Source organism: Trachypithecus francoisi, unplaced genomic scaffold (genome assembly GCF_009764315.1).
Source record: "Trachypithecus francoisi isolate TF-2019V2 unplaced genomic scaffold, Tfra_2.0 Lachesis_group12, whole genome shotgun sequence".
In the NCBI taxonomy this organism is placed as follows: Eukaryota; Metazoa; Chordata; class Mammalia; order Primates; family Cercopithecidae; genus Trachypithecus; species Trachypithecus francoisi.
Genome location: NW_022681457.1, coordinates 75,692,640 through 75,714,463, shown reverse-complemented (window position 1 = coordinate 75,714,463; position 21,824 = coordinate 75,692,640). Strand labels below are relative to the sequence as shown.

Genomic DNA, 21,824 nt, shown 5'->3' with positions numbered 1-21,824 from the left:
CAAGCTCCATGGACTGGCAATTGGGTGTTTCTCTACGGCTGCTGATGGGAACCGCCAGTGTGAGGTCTCAGGTCATGAGGTCCACACCAGACTCTGGCAGCGACACACTTCAGCTGGTGTTTAAGTAAGGGCCATGCCAAGCTGTCTATGAGGTTCTCACACGCCTGACGGGGGTGATTTCTGTTGTCTCACTTTGAGTTTGGGGCCACATTTTTGGCCCCTATAAATATTTCACTTTGTGACTCTGAGAGTGATGCTCTCTGAATGGAAAGGGGCAGGGGAGGAAAAGAACATTAGGTGGGCACTTTCCATGTCTCAAGTGTTTCCTACACATTCACTCATTTAACCCTGTGATGTGGGCAGTATTGTTGCCATTTTTTAGATGTGGAAACTGAGGCTTAGAGAGAGGTGAAAGGATTTTCCAAGGTAACACGGGATTTTTCAGGATCTTGGATAAAAATCACACATTTGTGTTCTTTCCTAACAGAATCCAGAGTGAGGGTTATTTTTGGTGGGAAACTGCCTGGATCTTCCAGCCACACCCAGGCTCACAGAGTTACCCTCTACTCAGCCTCTCAACTCAGGTGCCTCTCTGTGCCTGGGCCGGATAACACCCGGGGCAGGTGATGTGAGCAACGAAGGAGAGCTGGGGCTGGAAGGGTTGTGCCAGTGACTGCAGGGACCCTGCGGAGGGATTGACTATTGTGAATGAGAGGAGCAGATGGGGCTTGATGAACAACAATGATTCTGAGACAAGGCAGGGATGTGGGAGGGCATCTCAGGCAGAGGGCAGCATATTCAAAGGCCCAGAGGCAATTTGGGACAGTGGGATGACAGGGAGAAGGACAGTCGGATGACAGGGAGAGCCATGGTTGGGTGGGTTTCTAGGGAAGGCCCTAGAGAAGATCCCTGCTCTAAAACACTTCATTCTGTCAGTAATGGTGCCTACTGAAATCTTCTAGGCAGGGAGGTCATGCTTAGAGCCTTATTTTCAAGGGATTATCTGGGCTATCAAGTGTGGGACAGATTGGAAGGGCTGATCCTGAAGCTCATTCCCTTCTTTCAGGAAGAAAAGCTTCCAAAATACGATAGCCTCTGAGAGAAAAACTGCCGCCACCAGTGACACAGAAAATAAGTCTCTCTGGCACCAGTGACTTTTCCCCACTGTCCACCTCCCTCTGCCTCCCTTGGCCTCCCTGTCTGAGACCCAAGGGGATGGCTACTCCAGCCTTTCCTGCCTACTCAGTGCTGGGGAGGCTGCAAAGCCAGGCAGGATCAGGGTGAGAAAGTTGGAAGGGAAGAAGGGAAGGATGGTCACATATTCCTGAGGACAAAGACACAGGCCTGGCTGGACTCTAATCTCCTTCTCACTGATTGGTTGAGAGGCCTCAGGGAAGTCCCTTCTCTTCTTTGGTCTCTGGGTCTCTTATCACTAAAAGGAAGGGCTCTTACTTGGATAAGGTTCTCCTCCGCAGTGACAGCTACTATGCTATCAGTGACTCTGGAGCGCAGCTCCAAGCCTGCTTCACTGCCACTTCCCCTCCGCCTTTCCTTCCACGAAGTTCAGTGAAATGCCTATTCGTGTACTAGGCTCTGAGCTAGGCTTTGTGGCTACAAAGACAGATAAAAATACTACTTGTTTATTAAAGTGTTTGTATATGTTGTTAAGTGAGAAAAGCAGGCTACTCAAGAGAATGTCATATTTGTGTGTCCATATCTTGTGTGTGTATACAACAGATATACTACACACCTGCACACCGAATAGAAAACCAAAAAGACATACACTAATCTAAATAGTTATTTGAGAGGCAGTGGTATTTGTTTATAACTTTGGGCTTCCCCCCCTCCCCGCCCCCCCGCCAAATATTCTTGCATTGCACTTTACTTTTCAAATTAAATAGCAACAGCTAACCTTTAGTGAGCACTTACTATTTGCCAGGCATTATTATTATTATTGTTATTTATTTATTTTTTTTTGAGATGGAGTCTTGCTCTGTTGCCCAGGCTGGAGTGCAGTGACTCCATTCATGCTTTCATACCTTGCCTATAGGCCCTGTGCTGGGAAGATCTAAAGATGAGTAAGACTGGGTTCTCCCCACCTCATTACAGATTTTACAACCAGATATAAAACCATTATTAGGACATAATGCATGATCTTGGCTCACTGCAAGCTCCACATCCCAGGTTCAAGCTATTCTCCTGCCTCAGTCTCCCGAGTAGCTGGGACTACAGGCGCCCTCCACCACGCCCGGCTAATTTTTTTGTATTTTTAGTAGAGTCAGGGTTTCACCATGTTAGCTAGGATGGTCTAAAATCTCCTGACTTCGTGATCTGCCCACCTCGGCCTCCCAAAGTGCTGGGATTACAGGTGTGAGCCACCCCGCCCTGCCTGCCGGGCATTATTTTAAAAGCTTTGCAAAATTAACCAATTGAATCTTTGCGAAAAACCCACGAAATAGGTCCTGTTGTACACAGGCCTACTTTACCGATGAGGAACCAGAGGCACAGAGAGATTAAATAATTCTGCCAAGGTCAAATAGCTCCTAGGGTGATAAAGACAGGATTCAAGTCTCCAACAGTGGCAATCTGACTGGAAACACTGAACTTTCACTATGTCACCACAGGGCCTCTCATACACAGCAGGTGCAACTATGAAGAAATGTGGTTCCCCTGCCTTGGAGCGAGAAGAAATACAAACATTCATTCATATCAACAGGGAGGGCGCTGAGGTGCTACCTGAGACACAGTGGGTTGTGTGGGACTCTGAGCTCTGAAGTTCCCCTGGGGAGGGCTTCTTACTGTACTTATAGTGCCATCAAGGATGTTTTCACTGAAGGAAACTAACTTCCCCGGCTGAGGAAGAAGCAGAGAGAAAGGCTTGAAGGTGGGAACTGTCTGGGGCTGCCCAGATAAATGCAGGAGCCAGAGCGTGGGGTGGTTTGCTTGTGGGGAGGAAGGCGGGCATGAGAGAGAAGGCTCATAGGTGATCACATGCCAGATACAAAGGCCAGATCGGATATCAATTGAGCTAAGAGGCCAGGCTTTGTCCTAGTACAGCAGGGAGCCATGGAAGGTTTACCAGCAGGAGAAAGACTAGTTAGACTGGGCTTAAGGGTTCCTCCTAGGGGAACCACCATTCATTCTCCATCCCTGCTCCCCTCTGTCCCTCTTTTCTTTCAGTGTGGAGGCAGGAAACCAGAAGCCTTCCTGTCCAACATGCTTTCATACCTTGCCTATAGGTCCTGTGCTGGGAAGATCTAAAGATGAGTAAGACTGGTTTCTCCCCACCCCATTACAGATTTTACAACCAGATATAAAACCATTATTAGGACATAATGCAGCTCTTCGAAAGATGGCTGGAGTTCGCCACCCCACCAGCCTACCTACGGAGCTTCTGTACATCCGTTAAGATCCAGCTCAGATATTACCTCCCCTAGGAAGGCTCCCCTGACAAACCTCTCTCATGGATTTCTCCATCTCCCCTCTGTGGGACATGCTCCACTCCTGGCACTGTGCATCCTTGTCTGTCTGTCTGCCCCTACTGCTCACCCCCAACTGGAGGTCCTCCTGGGCCTGACTGTAAGTGATCCACCTCCAGGTCCCAGGGTCTGGCTCCAGCATGGCCCATGGCCAGCATCCACAGAGTCTATTGGCTGGAGGATGACAGTCTGGGCTGCGCTTTTGGGGGGCTGTGGAGGAGCAGAGATCAGCAAAGGAGGAGAGCCCTGAGGCTCGGAGATGCTGGGAAATGCTACATATTGAAGGTGAGACTAGCTTGGGCCTTCTGTGATGCTACTACGAACTGGCCAAGTGCTTTAATGATCTCTCTTGCTTTTGGGGTGAGCCTGTCAGTTCCCATCTGTGTGAGTTTGTGGGTCCCAGCATTCCTTGTCTTACCAGGGAAGTCATTAACCTTTGGTGTTAAATGTGACTTGTCTGCATACAATCAGGGAGACAAGCACCAGGCACGGCTAAGTCAGGAAAGTCCCATTTGACATTCTGTCTGTCCCTGCTAATTAACAGGCCCAGAGAGCACACAGATGGGCTAATCCCAGCAATTGCTGCTCACCCCCGGGGCTGGATCCACACAGTGTTGCCTGCCTGGGTCAAGTATGGAACCAACCCTCTGCCCAGCCCACCTAGCTCCAAAGCAAGCTGTGCCCTTGCCCCTCCCTTCCTGTCACCCCTCTCTCATGCCCTCCCTCCCCTCCCTTTCCCCATAATTTCTCTGAGAGTCCTTATTTCCTCTTGCCTGGACCCCAGAAGCAGCCCTCTAACAATCTTCTTGCTTCCAGCCTGTCCTGTTCCAATCTTCCACATTGAAGCAAGAATGAACTTTCTAAAATGCAAACTGGATTACATTCTCCTTGCTGGAAACCTTTCCACAGCTCCCCAAGGCTCTTGAGGATGTGGCCTCCATCTTGTTCTCCAACCTCCTTTTCCTGAACCAACTCCTTTTTTCACTGTCACACTCGTTCTGGCTCCATCTGTGCTACTCCCTCCTCTTCTTTGTTCTTCTGCCTCCTCCTTTCTCTCTGAATCCTAAAAGCTCCAATCCAACTCAAGGCTCCCCTTCTCCCCCAGGAAGGGGCCCATTCCCTTTCCTGAGGCTCTCAAGCAAGCTTTAGCATGCATAGGCTTTCCACACATATCCCTTTCTTCTTTTGTTCCACAAACCTGTATTGAGAGGTACTGTGGGCCCAACACTGTGTTGGTCACACTCATCCATCCTTCCCTCCAATCCTCAACACCACCCTGGGAGGAGGGAGACAGGCTCTTCAGGACCTGGCCCTTTTTAACCTACTTGTCCCACTCTTTGCTGCTCTTTGTCCCCATGGATAGGACCCTGAGCATATCGTTTCCCCTCTCTGGCACTCAGTTTCCTCCTTAGCCAAACGAGGTCTTTACCTCTCAAGGATGTTGTGAATTAAAAGTAATAATAATGATAATAATAGTGATAATAATAACATAGAGCACTAAATACAGGCCAGACGCTGTTCCGTGTGCTTTATATATATCAGCTCCTTACCCCCAAGGTGTGGTCTGCGTGGTTAAGAGACTTGCTCAGCTGCAAGCCTAGCATCCAGGAAGCATCCAGTAGCTGTTGGCATCACTGGATGGTCACGCCTGGCCTGGAGGAGGCATGTGAGATGGGAATATGCCAGGCACGTTCTGGGGAGGCACACAGATGAGCCTGGCTGGAGCTCAGGGCTTGTGTTTCATAAAAGATTAATGAAATTGTCAAATTGACCTTGTCAGTGTCTGCTCAATCCAATTACATGACTGTGGCCCTTGTGAATGGGGTTAAAAGAGGGGTGCACATGAGAGACACCAAGACAGCAGATATCAGGGAGATGGCGGCCACCCAGGAAACCCTGAAAGGAAGTCAGTGCTGCCCAAGTCCCAGGCCCTGTCTAAGAACTGCTTGACACTCCCAGGGATACAGCGTCCCATTACTCTGCAGAGACGGCAGCTGAGCATCCACTAGACAAGGATGCTTGGTACCGTCAACTGATACCCACATGGTGCCGGGCTCTGTGCAGGGCAGAAGACTCGTGGTGAGCAAGACACAGTCCCTGCTCTTGAGCACTTCTGGTCTGGTAGGTGACACAGAGAGGGAAACAAAGAGAATTCAGCAAAGTGAGCAGTGCCCTGATTGATGGCAACCCAGAGAAGGCATACAGTGATCAACCTGGGCTCAGGGAGTTTCCAGAAAGATGATTCCTGGGCTGAGAAGTAACCCAGGAGCTGGCCTAGAATAGAGAGAGATGGGGAGGGTGGGAGAAGGGAGAGCCATTCTTAAGGGACAGGCAGGTTTCAGTCAGGAGGACTGTGAAGCAATGCAATGCTGTGTAAAGCAGCTGAGGTTGCGGAGAAGTTTATTCGTGGTGGAAAAGGTTGGGGTGAGGGTGCTGGGTCTGCAGTGGGAAGCACAGAGCAGCTCTGGCACTGGAGAGGAGAGGCTGGGGCCCAGTGGGGTCACAGGATGAAGGGTATGGTGAGTTCTGCGAGGACAGTTTTCCAGAGAATGAACCCTAGCAGTCCTCCGTGTATGCGGCACTCAGCCTTCCCTGGAATGGTCTGCAGAGCCTGGATCATGTGGACATTTGAGGAAGCCAGAGCATCAACTACAGTTTGACCAATTCAAGGCTCTAAGGAGGATCCTAAGGAAGAGGCTAGGTGCAGAGCTGCTCCCTCTCTGCTCGGCCAGTAGCACTTAGTCTTAGTATCAGGGCCTGCCTGCTATTCGCTCTCATCTGGGATAATATTTCCTGGAATCTTTCAACTGAATAGCCCTTTTCATTTTACTGAGTTTACTTACATCCCTTCGACAACTGGATCTGCAACATAACACTGTGCAATAGATATCTTCATTCTTCCCATTTTACAGCTGAGGAAATTGAGGCTTAAGGACACCAAATGCCCCTACCCAAGGCTTGTTCATAATGGAAGTACGACTCGTGTATTTATTCTGAATTTAAATCTTGTGCTCATCCCATTACTATAACATGATCTTTGGGGAAAGAAGGTCAAAAGCTGGATGTGTTGGCATGAATCATCAGTGGGGATGGACAGACCCTGGAGGGGCCCTCACTTGATAGGCCATCATCTGTCTTACTTTGAAAGAGAAGCCAATTGCATTTCTAGGGCTCAATGGGGGCCCCCAAACATGAGAACTACATTTGGATGTTGTTTTCAAACAAAGTAACTCATGTTTAGCCAAGGATTCCTATCAGAACAAGTAATTCTCCATGGCCCCTCCACAGTGCCCCTCAGTGAGGACAAATCTCCATTCCCCTCCCAGCCAGTGATATCACTGTCCACCCACTCAGCCAAGCCAGAAACTGGGGAGTCATCATTGGGTCTTCCTCTTCTCACCTTCTACCTCTAATCAGCAAACCATGCTGGTTTTACCCCAAATATACAATTCTACTTTCATCTGCCCCACACACTCCTTCAATCTCTTGGCCCCTGCCTTTGCTCCAGCCTTTCACATTTCTTGCCAGGACCATTAAGCCCCTTCCTTTCTGTTCTTCCTAACTCCAGTCTCACCCCTTCCTATTCATCAAATATAATTCCACCAGAGTGGTCCTTCTGAAACACCAATCTGACCATGTCGCTTCCTGGCTCAACACTCTTCAATGACTCCTTGTTCCCACCTCAAAGTGAAGTCCACTTCCTTAGCCAGCCTATGATGCCTGTGTGCCCCAGCAGGTCCTGGCCCTGACCACCTGTGCAGGTCCTCTAGCAGGCCCTGCTTGGACCCCATGCTTCAGACCCTACACTGAAGCTCTAGTATTGCTGAAGAGACACTGATATTTTTCAGTTGCTCATTCACGATTCAACTTTTCAGCGCCTATGATTGCTAGACACTTTTCTAGGCATTGCTCTTGGGAAACTTACAGTTTAGCTGAAGATGGGATGAGACAATATTCAGATAAACACAACAGGATGAGAGGAAAATAAAGCAAATAAAGCAGAGGAAAAGGACGAAAGAGTATCCTGAGATGGGGTGTGTACTGGTTCAGACAATGTGGACAAAGACAACTTTTCTGAAGAGGAAGACGTGAACAAAGAACTGAAGGAAGTAGGGGTAGCCTGAGGATTGCTGCAGGGAGAGGACTTGACGAGCACAGACCTTGCCTCATACTGCTCCTTCTGCCTGTAACACCACCCCATACCCCTCCTCAGACCCAGCTCTCACCTAAGAATCAGCACAGCAGTTGCCTCCCCTGGGACACTCAAGGAGAACCAAGCAGTCCTTCTGATGTCCCTGAGTGCCCCACATGGCTTCAATTCAGCCCTGTAACACCCATCCCTTCAATCATTCATTCATTCATTTCTTGAACAAAAACTGCTTGACTAGTTCCTAGGTGCCAGGCCCTGTGCTATGCCTTGGGATGCATTTGTCACTTCCCCCTGCCCTGTGCCCATGAGTTCCTAGGAGGCAAGAGGGACTGTCTCTGCTCTACCTCATTATCCTGGTGCTAGTGCAGCACCTAGCCCAGAATGGCTTCAGGTGAGTATTTGCTGAGTGAATAAACATTTGAGATCATTTTATTGAAATACTTCAGAGTAAATTTGGAGACAGGCACTCCTCTACTCAAGAGTAATTTAATAACCACAAATGCCTTTAACACAGTGGGGAGGGAAAAATGTGTGTTTCCTTTATTGCCGCTGTTAAAATAAATAGCATTTTAAATAAATATAGCATATAGAATGTGGCCGCATGATGAAATAAATAAATATCTGGTGAAATTATGCATTGCAAAGCAGACTTTTCTGGTCTTTTGGTTATTAAATTTAATCACTTTTGAGCTGTGCCTCTACTCTTTTTTCCTAGAGGCAGGTACGCTTTTGATTAAAATGTGGGCCCCAGAGCACTTTCACAGGGGAAGGCTGAGCTACATCCCTTGAGGAACTGCACTGGAGCAAGCCAACAGGATAACAGGGCCAAGGCAACAGCCATGATTTGCTTCTTACTTGATGGACATGTTTATCCCCAGATAGAGTGCACAGCAGTCACGGGGCATATGGAAATCTTGCAATTAAAGCAAACTCTAATTAGAGACTACATATTTAAAATACAAAGGAAGCTTGGAGTGGCAGCCACTCTGGTTGGCTCTGAAACGTGATTATCCTACTTCAGTCCCTGTGCTGACTGGATTACAAGGAGGGAAACGCATCATGTTGCCACACATGGTTTCTTGCGGTTGAGGAGGGGGAGATCTCTGACTTCAACAGACTTGGATTTGAATCCTGGCTCTGCCATTACCCCACTGGCCTCAGCATCCACATCTTCATAATGGCAATGATGACAACTATATCATAGGGCCAAAGAAAGATCAAGTAAAGGCTTTGTGGGGACTCAGTTCAGGGAGTTTATTGACCAGTTGGGTGACTTACGTTGCCAAGTGACTTGACCCCTGCCCCCATCTGTCCAGCTCAAGAGTGTGCCTTGCCTAGGAGCCAGAGGGGAGAGACTGGGAGGGACGAATTTTTATTACATCATTCATCGTGCCCTTGGGGCTGAAGGAATGGGCTTCTTCTCGACCTTTGTAAGTACCTGAGCAATCAATTTTATGTGTCCACAAGGGGTGGGAACCTGGGATAAGCTGTGTCTCCTTAATTCAAACAGTCCTCAGGAGCAAGGTGGTAGGTCAGTCCCAGGTCAGTGGAAGGGCTGGGGCGAAGGTACTGATAGCAACTCTTGTTAGCTCTGGGGTTCTGGCCTACAGCTGGCATTTCCTGAGCTTGGGCAGGGGTCAAGAGACGAATTTGGAACTGTCCCTGCCTTCAAGAAAAAGTCACAGTCTAGTCAGGAAGACAGGTAAGAAAGGGCACAGAAGTGCATAGCACCAACTCATATTCCTATCATATTTTACAGCTCACAAAGTGCCTTCAACTGATCCCTCATTTAATCCTCTCAAGAGCCTGTGAGAGAACAGTAACCCCCTTCTGACTCTCAGCTTCAGGCCAGGTCTGTCTTTCAGCTACACAGAAGAGCAGGCGCAGACAGTGCAGTGCCCCATCACCACACACCCGGCACCCTCCCAGGGTGAATAAATCAGTACTTTTTTGCTTTCTGCCTTTTTCTCTTCTGGTCTCTTTTTGGTTTATTTGTCTTAAACACTTAAAACATTACTGAAGCCTCTTTTTCACTCTTCCCCACACCACTCCTGATAAGGGCTGTCCCAAAGTTGGCATGTGTCCTTCCTGCCTGAGTGTTTATACTCTGATTGTGCATGTATATGTCTATAAACAATCCATAATAGGTTTTGCACATTTAAAATTTTACATACATAATCACAGACTCTGTTTCACTCTGCCACTTGCTTTCTTACTATACATTATGATTTTCAGATGTATTTATGCTGATATATACTCCTGTAGTTCATTTTTTTGTTTGCTGTATGACATTTCACTCTATGATGAAAGTCAATGTGTGTGTGTGTGCGCGTGCGCGCAAGTGTGTGTGTGTACACGTATGTGTGTGCGTGCATGCATGCAGGTAATTATCCATTGGTGGGCATTGGCTTCCACTTTTCCACTTTTTCTACCATCCTGCATTGCTTTACACGGGAAGGAGGATTCAAGGCGAATCTTGAAATGGCTAGAATCCAACCAGGGGAAGAGAAACACTTCTCTTTGCCATATAGCACAGGGCCTGGCACCCAGCTGGCCCTCAGGCATTGCTGATTACTAGAGGCATTGAGGCTTTGACGAAAAGAAGACTGGACCTGGTCTCAGAAGGACTTGCATTTGAATCTTTACCCTCTCCCTTTTTAGCTGTGTGACACTGGACAAATAATCTAACCTTTCTGGGCTATGGTATCTTCATCAGAAGAAATATAGACTATAATGCCAAGTCCCAAATACTCTTGTTATGATTAAATGTATGAATTATTTGCTGTAGCTTCTGACATACAGGAGTTCAACAAGGCCAACTGAATAATGTCCTTATTCTAGGCTGGGGAAACAGTGTGGGGAAAGCATCGGCATGCTCCTGTTGGCTGCCCTTCTCACTCGAAATGAATGTGGGAATGAAAGAAAAAGAGGAATAAAACAAGGCAGCTTATAAGCATAATTTAAAACCTAGAAGAGTGAAACTTACCTCCAAATCTGGCCAAAGTTCCATTCCATCTGTGGTTTTGATTGGCCAACACTGGAAATCCCAGTTGGGTCTACTTGGCACTGGACTGGGCTCTTTGGAGGGCAGCCCCACCCTGCAAAGCCTCCACCTGCCCTCCTGGGCCCTGTGGAGGGCAGCAACAGGCTGGGCTACACAGTGTTAAATCCCTTTTTCTCAAAGAGATTGAAGCCAACGAGGTTTTCTGCTTAAATAACCAATAAACACCTCTCAAATCTCCTTAGCTCAGAAAAGTGCATGAATCAGCAAAATGAAAATAATGTAAAGACCCATTGGAAAAAAGAACTCCAGATTCTTTTCTCCCACCAGCATTGACAGCCTCTCAGTAGTGGCTGTCATTCTTCATATCCAGGGCCAGGTGCTTCCCACTAGTTTTGGAAAAGACTGTATCAGAGGCTGGAATCTGCTCCCTGATGGAAGGGAGAGGTGGGGGCAGGGGAAGAAGGAAGACTGTAAAAATCTACATTCCCACCTGGAGTGCTCTGAGGTTTCCTAACCCTGACTTGGGTCATGGATGCTGTCAGGGCCACACCACTTGTGGAGGTTGTGGAGTAGGGACCTTTACACACATATTACACTTGAGCTTGTATAACTGAGGCTCATAGGAAGGAAGTGACCAGCCCAAAGGCTCCCATAGGTGGAGTGTGACGTCCCTAACTAAGTGCTCATCATCCCTGCTTCTATCACTCTGGCGGGAGGGCAGTACCTGTTAGTGAGCTCCGACTACATACCTGCCGTGGGATGGGCACTTTAGCAACAGCCTTAAATGTTGACATTGTTATTCTTGTACTGAAGGTAATACATCAGCTCCTTGTTGCTAATAAATCTCAGGACTCAGAAGGTTGTATGACTTAGCCAAGGTCATGCTCCTGAAACCCATACTCTTTTACTCCACATCCCATGCTGTTCCCATGGTATCAGGGGGGTGGCTCAGGAAAGACCTGACAGAGACATGTCCAAACCTGAAATGCACCCTCTTCCCCCAAACACATTTGATCTCCCCCCTGGACATAGGGTGGATGCTGTATCTGACACACCTCCGTGGGCTGAATTGTTCCAGGGTCCAGGAGCTGCATGAAGGAGGTACAGCTCTAGATATGGCTGCCCTGGGCACTCCCCATCTGCACCATTGCATTGTGGTGCTCATAGTCAGGTTCCCACCTGGCAGTACCAGCACTTAAGGAGGAAGAGGGGTGAGCATCTACCCTCATCATCTCTCACCTGTTATTCCCCCAATAGCCTTCTCAACTCCTTCCTCTCCCTCCAAACCATTCACCATTCTGATGCCAGCATCATTTTTCTAAGGCACAAAGCCCCACCCTTCAGTGTGTCCATGGTCTTCAGAGTCTAGCAGCTCAGCCTGGAACCAAGGCCCTCCATGACCCAGCCTCTACCCACCTCTCCAGCCTCATCTCCCACTACCAGCTCCACTTTCATACCTTGAAACATCTGAACTCATCCTACCCTCTTCCACCTCTTGCCCATAGCTCACAATAATTATAAACATTTATGTAGTGCTTACTATGTGCTAGGTATAGTTATAAGTGGATTTTTAGATATTGACATAATGCTTACAGAAACGTGAAGCCTCCCATTTTATGGAAGAGGAAACTGAGTCCCAAACCAAATAAGTAACTAGCCTGAGGTCACAGAGTTGGTAAGTGGTGAAGCCCATAGTCATATTCTGACAGTGAGAGGTCAGAGTTCTCAAACTTAACTACGGCCAAATCCTTTCCTTCTTTCTTGACTTGGTGATGGCCTATCAAACCCATGAGAACAAGAGAAGAAGGCGTCATGACCCCCTCATGGAGGGCTCCCTTGATCCCTCAAGGCCTTATACCCCGAGGCAGAAATAACTTCTTTGGTGTTTATTTCCCATAGTGTTTCCTCACCAGGGACCAGGCTTCTAGGGAGAGGTCCATGCCATCCGTACTGGCTCTGTACTGGGCCTGGGGACTCAGAGATCAACACAGGGTGGTCCCCACCTTAAAGGGCTTAGTCCACGGAGAAAGATAGACACACAATGACGGGACAGCTTGATGAGGCTCTACCAGAGGTCACAAGAGGTGCCACAGAGCAGGGGGAGGGGTTCCAACCCAGGCTGGAGATGGAGCACAAAAGATCTCCTGGAAGGAGGAGAATAAGAAGCAGGTCACAGAGCAGAGGAGGCAGGAGAAGTCTCAGATGGAAAAAATAGCTTATGACAATGTTGAGAGATCTAAGGTAGGATCTAGCATGATCATTAAGATGCCAGACACTGAAGTCACACAGGTTTAGATGCCAGTTCTGGCTCCTCCAGGTCATAGCTGTGCCACCTTGGGCAAATTACTTAACCTCATTAAATCAGTTTCCTCATTTGTGAAATGCAGATGGTAATAGCACCTGCTTCACAGGGTTGTGTGAGAATTAAAAGGTGAACAGTGCTACCTCATAGTAAATGTTCAATAAATATTAGTTAATTAAAAAATATCACCATATCTCTTGCACCTAGCACACAGTAGGGGTTCAGCAAACATGTATAGAGATGAATTACACAGTCCTGCCTGCAGTTCACTGACAGCCTTGTGAGGAAGAGGAAGCTAAATTAATATTACAATACAATCCTCTGAGTGTTACAGTATAGGGAAGACTGGGGCTGGGAATGAAGGATGGAGGAAGACTTGGAAAACTAGAGAGGGGAGAGAGTCCTTTAGGAATAGATGGTAACAGGCTCTTAGAGGGAATGATATTTGATTTGAGCCTTCAAGCCCAGAGAGGATCGTTTTTTTTTTTTTTTTCTTCTCTCCCATGGTTAATGATCTAAAAGAGTGACAAGAATAAGTTAGAGCCCCAGACTGAGCAGGGCCAAGCAGCTGAAGGTAGAGAGGCAGAGGAGTGGGGGGAAAGTGTAAAGCTTGAGGGTGCTCCACAGGGGCAGGACAGTGTGGATAGTGCAAAGCCATTTGTAACTGGGCTGACGTATGGCTGATTCCAGAAAATTATTTAAATTGAGTCACTCTTTTCCAAGAGGTGGGAGTAGGGTAAGGTTTATGTGAGGTGGAACTGGGGTATAGTGTAAGAGACCCCCTACAGTCCCCGTGATCACTGCAATTCAGACCCTAAAGTCTCCAGAAATGATCTCAACATGGAAACCTCATTTCTGCTGAGTGCTGGCCATAGCTACAGGTGGCAATGGATGAGAAATGCTGAGGAATCAATGGCAGGGAACCAAGGACAACGATGCAGTGAACGCCACCTTGGCAGTTGTTCCCTGTGTGGCTTCTCTGAGGGCTGCTGCAACAAGGCCGATGGGGTCCAGTGTGACTGTTGGCAATATGGGCTCACTAAGGATTTCTGGGTGAACTTTAGGTGCCTATTCCAGGGGTGAGGAGGGTCCCTGGCCCAGACTCCTCACAGAACAATCAGTGTGGGGGTGACCCAGGCCCTGGATATTTATTACCTTCCTCTCCCCATTTCAGCACTGCCCAGATCAGGAACCCCTGTGGTCTGACACTAGGCAGCGGCCAAGGCCTGGGCTGCCTGAGCTCACCAGGGACAGAGCTGTCTTCCCAGCACTGGGACTGAGCCTTGATGACCCCAGGGTTTGCTTCTGCTCCATTGCTCTCCCTCCATCTGTAGGGTCCTTCACTGTTATCCAGGCCTGGATTGGGCCCCAGTCTCCTAACAGGTCTTTGACTTTTGTCATTTATTCATTCAATAACTTTTTAATGAGTGTGCACTATATGCCAGGTTCTGGGAATGCAGCAGTGAACAAAACAGAAACCAAGAGACTAAAGTGGATGGTGAATGGAATTATGATACAGTTTGTGAATTATTCAGATCAGGCACATAAGAAGAACAGAGAGAAATTATTCAGATAAGAGGAACAGAGACAAAGAAAAGTGATCACTTGGCCTAAGTACTAGTCAATACATCTGGTTATTGTTTGTTTATTTGGGGTGGGTGGGTGGGCATTGGTGAATAGGGAGGGGTTGGGGGGTCTTTTGTATTTTAAACACAACTTGTAAAGAAGATCTCGACCAGCTGAAATGTTGGGCTGAAACCAATAAGATGAAATGGAACAGGGACGAATGCAAAGTCCTGTATTTCATTTAAGAAATACACTTGAAAATTTTACACAATTAAAGGGTGGGGAGGACTAAAGAGCTGTTAGGATAAAAAAGGAGAGAAAAAAAGAACAAAAAGATTTCACATTTACTGAAGGCTGGAACTGGGGTCGAGTGGGGACTGTAGGTGTGGCTGTAGTCAGGACCTACTGACTGTAGGTCAGTATGATTACCCAACAACTGCACAATGAGCAGGGGGACTGGGGTTGGGAGACTTTAAGAAACTTGCTCAATTTCCTCTAATCTAATAAATAGTGAACGCAGGGTTTGAATTCAATGTTAGTCTCACTGGCTCCACAATTGATGCTCTTTCCCTTATAACACAATAAATGAAAGGGACAAGTATCATGTTAGCCAAAAAGAGAGAATAGGGGACTGGTAACATTTCCTTCCACACATACTGTCAATATTACCTTACTGAGCCTTATTGGCTCAATATGAGACAATTCTTTTGCTAAAGATGCTAATGCAAAGTCCGAGAGTAAGAAGTGACATCTTGCTGATCGAACTCTTCCTGGAGCACCAGGTCCAGTCCTGAGTCTCATCTACAGGGGCGGATCCATAAAAGAGCAACCAGGATGGTCAGAGTTCTCAGGATTAGGGAACTAAGAGATACTGAATGCCTAGAATGCTTTGTTCACATTATCTTACTTAACTCTTGACATAATCCTGTGAGATAGATATTACTATTCCCGTTGTCAAAATGGGAAAACTGAAGCTCAGAGAGGTTAAGAATTTGTTCAAGGTCACACACCACTAAGTGGAAGAAACAGGATTTGAACACATGGCTGTCTAAATCCATACTCCCCACTCTTTCGCATGTAGCCTTCTACACACGAGAAATGGTGAAGCAAAATTTGAGCTATTTATTAGTTGGTGAGGAGAAATGACAGTCACCTTCAACTCTACAAAGGGCTGTGAGTGGAAACATTCTGTGTGGCTTGAAAGAGAAGAATTTGAATGACTTTGAAAGTCTCAGGGAAGTAGATTTTTAGCTCAATGGAATAATATTTTACTGATGGCAATAACTGGATGGACTCTTGGGTAGGAATATGAATTCCTTGTGCTTGGAGGTATTCAAGCATGGTCTGGAATGATATTTGCTTACAATGGGGAGGAGATTTGGGTGGAAAACCTCTAAGTTCATCTTTGATCCTTAGGTTCTATGAGCCTATGAAGCTGCCTGGCAGAAAGGGATCAATCACTTCAAAAGAGTGAAAATATCTATTGTCTATTTGCAGACATATAGGCAAAAATTATATGCCCAGGTTAACACATTGGTCCATGAGAAAACTAAACACAAAATGAAATGGATTCTGCTGAAATTACTTACAGGTTTTAAAGAAGCTTTCCTTTTCTACAAAGAAGTAGCCAAACTCTGGAAAGATATGCAGTCTTGACTATAATAAAATAAAACATAACAAGGTGCTATGTTTCACCTATTAAGTGGGCAAAATAATTTAAAAAGTGGTCATACCCATTATATGTATCAAGAGTGATAAAATGTCATTCCTTTTGACCAAAGTACAACCACTCTTAAGAAAACGAGGGAAAATATAAAGAGAAAACATTGTGAAACAGAAAAATCTTCATCTGGGTTTATTTATAAAGAGTCTAGAACTCCAAGGAAGTTGTAAATGGGCCCTTGGGTGGCAGTGAGTAGGGGCTGAGGTAGGTGAGGGGAGCTGGCAGCCAAGGAGTGAGCTAGTCAGCATGCGTGGGGGAAATCCCCCATGTACGGAGAACTATGGGATAAGAAGATGTCCAGAGAGCCAAAGGTGGGTATGAAAGCCTAGGTCACTGCGTACGGGGTCAGCAGGTTAGGAGGAGCACACTTCAGTGAGGAATGAACAGGTGTAGGGAGAGAAGAGAGGAGAGGAAGCCCAACATTTACTCTGACAGCCATTTAGCCCCTCTCTTGCTGGTGCACATTAATTACACTCTCATTACTCCTAATAACCCTATAACTAGATCTTATTTCCTCCATTTTGCAGATGAAGAAGCTGGTGTTAAGAAAGACGAAGTAACTTGCCTCGTCTGTTTTTAAGTGCTAGAGTTGGGAACTAAAGTCGCATGCATCTGCCTCCTAACTCTAGCTCACTTTGCTCGTGTGTGTGATGAAAAGTGTGCAGCCAGGCCCTTCACAAACCCCTGATCTGTGGGTTAGGGCTTGGGCAGCTGACCAGGTGGTTTACTCAATTGCAGCTTTATGTCGGTCCACTTTGTGGATGTTAGAACTGATAGTTATGAATTTTAAGGAGCAATGGTGAAACATGTTAAATGCAAAGGGAAGGATACAAAGCTGACTATGTGCTATAATCACAGGTATGGAAAATACATATTTTCACCCTTGAAAAAAGACTACATGAGATACATCCGATTGCTTTCAGCAGTGCAGTTTGGAGGGTATTTCCTATTTTTGGCAATATTTCCATAAAGTAGTTTTCCACTATAATTACAAAAAAATCACAAGTTAGAAATGCCTGCAGGAAGCATACAAGCACCTAAAAGTCACCAATATACTTTCCTAAGCAAGGAAATAAAGCCAACCCCCATCTTTCTGTTTCATCTGGTATCAGAAAACTTGTTGCCGGGGCTTCTGAAGACAGTGCCCAAACCTCATTGATTTAGGTCCTGCCAATTCAGTATTGACAGTCCTCTCCTATACAACTCACTGGCCTGGCACAAGAATCGAAAGAATCTAAGTGTACAAGCGAGGGACAAATCATTTGAGCCTAGACAGAAAGTCACCTTCTGCATTGTGTCCAGCTGAACAGCATTTGGTGGCCATGAAGAGGAATTCTAAACAGGTGTTACGGCAGTCTCAGTTACTTAAGAAGAAATCTACTCTCAATTTCAAGTATCCTCAGGCATATTAGAAAGACCATCAGTTTGTTGGCTCCCCATCCATTTTTTTTTTTTTTTTTAACATAGGGAACACTCTTATTCCTTCATTTTAATGAAGGTCTTCTAATGACTTTAACTGGTATGTTTCAAAAGTGACATCTGTGTTAAAATACACGTTCCCAGCCTCATCCCAGACCTACCCAATCAGGCTCTCCAAGCCAAAGAACAGGAAATGTGTATTTTAAGCACCTCAGCCAACTCTTAAGATTGTGCATGTTTGGGAAACACTCTACCAAACAAAATGAATTTGAGTTTTTATATGTATTTGGATGTAATAAAACTGTGAATGTTTATAAGCAGTACTATCATTCCTAGTCCCTCCAAATGGCCTGAATTAATAAGACTGATTTCCATTGACTAAAACTTAGGTTGGGTTTCCCCTAAACATATCCTGAGACTATGTGACTAGACTCTCAGCCTAGACCATAATTTACCACTCGTCTTTCAGGAAAGAGGTAAAAGGGCAGGTTTTTCACAGACCTGAGTTCCGATCCAGGTCCACTTCTGACAGCTCCAGGATCTCGAGCAAGAAATTACTTAACCTTTTTTGAGCCCGTTTCTTCATTTGTATGGGTGTGAGAATGATGATCTTGCCCTCATATTACAATAACAAGGCACCAGGTACACAACAGAGGCCAAACCGTCTCAGCCTAATTAGTGTGTGAAGCCTCCTGATTACATCAGAATTGGCTCTTACAAGCACGATTCCTTGTTGCCTCTACTTCTGATTTCATTCTGCCTTCTATGCTAAGGAGAATAACGAACACCTGCAAGGGTCTTTGTGATTTACAGAGACCTTTTTTCAGATATTATCTAGATTACTCTCCACAACAACCCTGAATTAGGGATCATTCTCTCCACACCAGAAGAAACAAGGCCCAGCGGTCAAGTGACCTGCTTGGAAGTGGCAAAGCCAGGATTTAAACCCAGATCCCATAATCTTTAACTGCCCTGTTCTCTTGAATATATGCATCAAACACTACACAAAGCACTTTCACATGTATCATAGCATTTTTATTGTAGTTATTTCCACAACTATTCCCCCATGAACCTAAAAGCACTTGTAAAGCAGGTACCATACTTTATCAGTCTTTAAGGAGAAATGCAGAGCCTCAGAGCAGGTGTTATAATCTTTGTTATGCACGGAGAGAAAAGGGGATGAGCTCAACAAGGATGCAAACTTTGTTTTCCAGCCTCTCACGCGCTCCACACAACTCATGCTCCAGCTTCCCCATGCCCTTAAATGAACATATTTTATCAAGTATTTATTGAACATCTATCTACTAAGTGTCAGGAACTTTACTTACCCTGTGAAATGAGTTAACATACTATGTTAAACACTTAGAAAAGTCTTGGCACATATTAACGATGTTATTATTAACATTATTAAGTTGTCCACACGGCCTATGAGGTAGGCATTGTTTTCCTCCTTATTGCTGATAAGAACTGTGAGAATAAGTTTAGTTAACTGAGAGTCAATCAAAATAAAAGTTCTCAAAGTGGCAGCCACCTCTCCTACTTACTCCAGTGACCCTGAGCTTTTGGTTACAGACTACCAATTAATGGATGAACCATTAGAGAAACCAGAGGCCACTTTTCTAACCAACGGTAACAGCCAATAATCAGAAATGAATAACAGTTGCTAACATTTATTGAACACTTACGTTATCGCTAATCCTTGTAGCACCTCTGAAAGGTAGGTATTATCTCCTTTTCGTGAAATAGAAAATGGAAACTCAGAGAGGACAGGTTAAGCCCAAAGCAGGCAGGGGAGCCAGGCTTGGAATCTAGACGCATCAGCCCAAAGCCCTTGCCCTTTCTAATATGCCATGCATACTTCACAGGCATTACAGAAAGCAAAGTGCAAATCAACAGGAAGTTCTAATGTGGTTTGCCAGAATGTGTGCCAGGCACCTTAGAGACTCAGTAACTGAATAAATAATGAGATAAAAATTATGTAACTTGAAAGAACATTTGAGATACAAGATAGGATGAAAGAACTGATACCAGGTAACAGTGCCCCTAGTTCCTGAATGTAACCCTATGCTCATCCAACATTATCACCCTGTCTTCACCCCTTTACAAAGATTGATTCCAATGATCAGGGAAGCTGAATCTCAGATCACCTCGAGTGAGAAAGGTGACTGGTCCAAGATCTGGCCTTTGAAGTCAGAGAAAGATATCTGCTTTTGAGACAGACCTTCACATCTGTGGAAAGCAACCATATCTCTTAGGAATTTTCTCTCCTTCAGCCGGAATATTCCTCCCCTGAAAGGAAGGACATGCCAGGTGGCACAACACACTGGTCACCTCCACTGTATATGTAATATACTAAAGAAATGAGGATAAAGACTATCTACATCAAAGAATTAATGAAACTTTATTATAGAACAAAATAGAGGAACAGAGAAGTCCTTGGATGGTAAAAATATCCATTCAAATCCCAGTCAAGTGACAGGCAACTCCGGCAACCTTATCCCCCTCCAAGAAGAGTGTTTTCCCCATTCCCAGAAGGACACCAGTGCCAGGCTGCTCCTGAGTCTCAGCAAAGCCATCTGTCTTCTTTGGAGTGTCCACACTCAGAACAAGCCGCTGACCCCAGAACCCAATGGATTCCTGCCCACACACCACCATGCGTGGTGGGGTCTGATTTGGACGGCACCATCGCTCGCAAATCACAGGCCACACAAGGAAAACACGAAAGCTTTATGAAAAATCCAAAGTTTATTGCAAATTGTATTTTGCTTCCCTTCGTTCTTCATTTTTACAGGATTTATTGATATCCATGATTTTTTCACAGATGTACTTGTTGACTTTGGAGAGTCTCTGTGCAATTTCGGTTTCATCCACAGTTTCTTGTGCTATTCTGTCATACAAACACTCTAGACAGGGAGAAGAAACAAGGCCGAGGATTAATGGTGAATTCGAGTAAAAACCTTTTAAGGAGGGTAAAAGAAAATGTGCCTCTCAACATACATCCCAAATACCAGTTCATGTATCTGGCATAGCTATATTTTAAAATTTGCAACACAGAATGTACTTAGAAAAGAGGAGCTATACACTGTAAATGTACACTTTAAAAGTAATGATGAAGCGCCACGTGCCCACCGCTCAGTGGGGCAGGATGCTATTGGCTCCTCCCAAGCACCTGGAGGCCCCTCCCCAATTCTTTCCTCTCCACCACAGATAACCATTCTCCTGAACTTTTGCTTTTTCTCTTCTTTTAGTGTTAACACATGTATATATCCTTAAATAATATATGGTTTATTTTCCATTTTCAATCTTTTTATAAATGTGCCCACTCTATGTATCATCCTGACTTGCTTTTTTTTTGCTCAAATGTTACAGTTTTGAGGTTTACTCATGAAAAATGTAGTTGTAGGTCATTTTCACTGATGAGTAGTGTTCTATTGTATGGCTCTGTCACAATGTGTTTATCCATTGTAGCATCCGTGGAAACTTGGTTTTGCAATTAAAAACACCCTGGCACATGCCTCTGGGGAATACATGCAAGAAATTCTCCCGTATCAGCCTAGGCGTGGACTTGCTGAATGTTAAGATGTGTGCATATGCAACTTTATTAGGTGATGCCTGGTAAATTGTTTTCCAAAGTGGTTGTGCTGACTGGCACTCCTAGCAACAGTGTATGCAAGTAGTACTGGTTGCCCCATTTTAATAGTACTTGACACTGTCACATTATTAAGGTTCTGACAATCTGGTGGGTGTGAAGCAGTGTCTCACTGCTGTGATTACTAATGAGGCTCAGTACAGCCACTCTCTTACTGAGTCCACCATTTGCTGTGATAAAGCAAAAAGCCAGCTCCAGACAAGGTCTGGCTGGAGCCTGATTTCAACTGACTGCCTAGCCTGGGGACCTGGTGCAAATCGTTGCCCTAGATTCTTCACCTCATAAGTAAGGATAACAAACTACAGAGCATTTTTTTTTTAATGCTGCCATGAGGCATGTGGGATAAACATGTTGCCTTTTTCAAGTTGTAAAGAATACTACACCTGTATGGGTTGTTTTGAGTATTTTATGTATTTACAACTATTAATTCCTAGGGCCTAACACAGTGTTTGGCACAGGGGCAAGCTTAAATAAATATATGTTAAATGACTGAATAAATGCTTTTCCAGGGAAACCTAAGGGAATACAAATA

At 45.5% G+C, this 21,824-nt stretch overlaps 2 protein-coding genes across 4 annotated transcripts in view; both read right to left on the bottom strand.

Moving 5' to 3' along the window:
* Nucleotides 1-21,824, bottom strand: part of AGBL4 (ATP/GTP binding protein like 4) — a 1,514,939-nt gene that overhangs the window by 206,979 nt on the left and 1,286,136 nt on the right. The gene's annotated exons all lie outside the window — the stretch shown is intronic.
* Nucleotides 20,026-21,824, bottom strand: part of BEND5 (BEN domain containing 5) — a 49,996-nt gene continuing 48,197 nt past the window's right edge. For both annotated transcript variants that reach the window (XM_033226461.1, XM_033226462.1), the window contains exon 6: nt 20,026-20,546. In XM_033226461.1, coding sequence (XP_033082352.1) covers nt 20,389-20,546 — 158 coding nt within the window. In that variant the 3' untranslated portion in view covers nt 20,026-20,388. The remainder of the gene's footprint in view (nt 20,547-21,824) is intronic.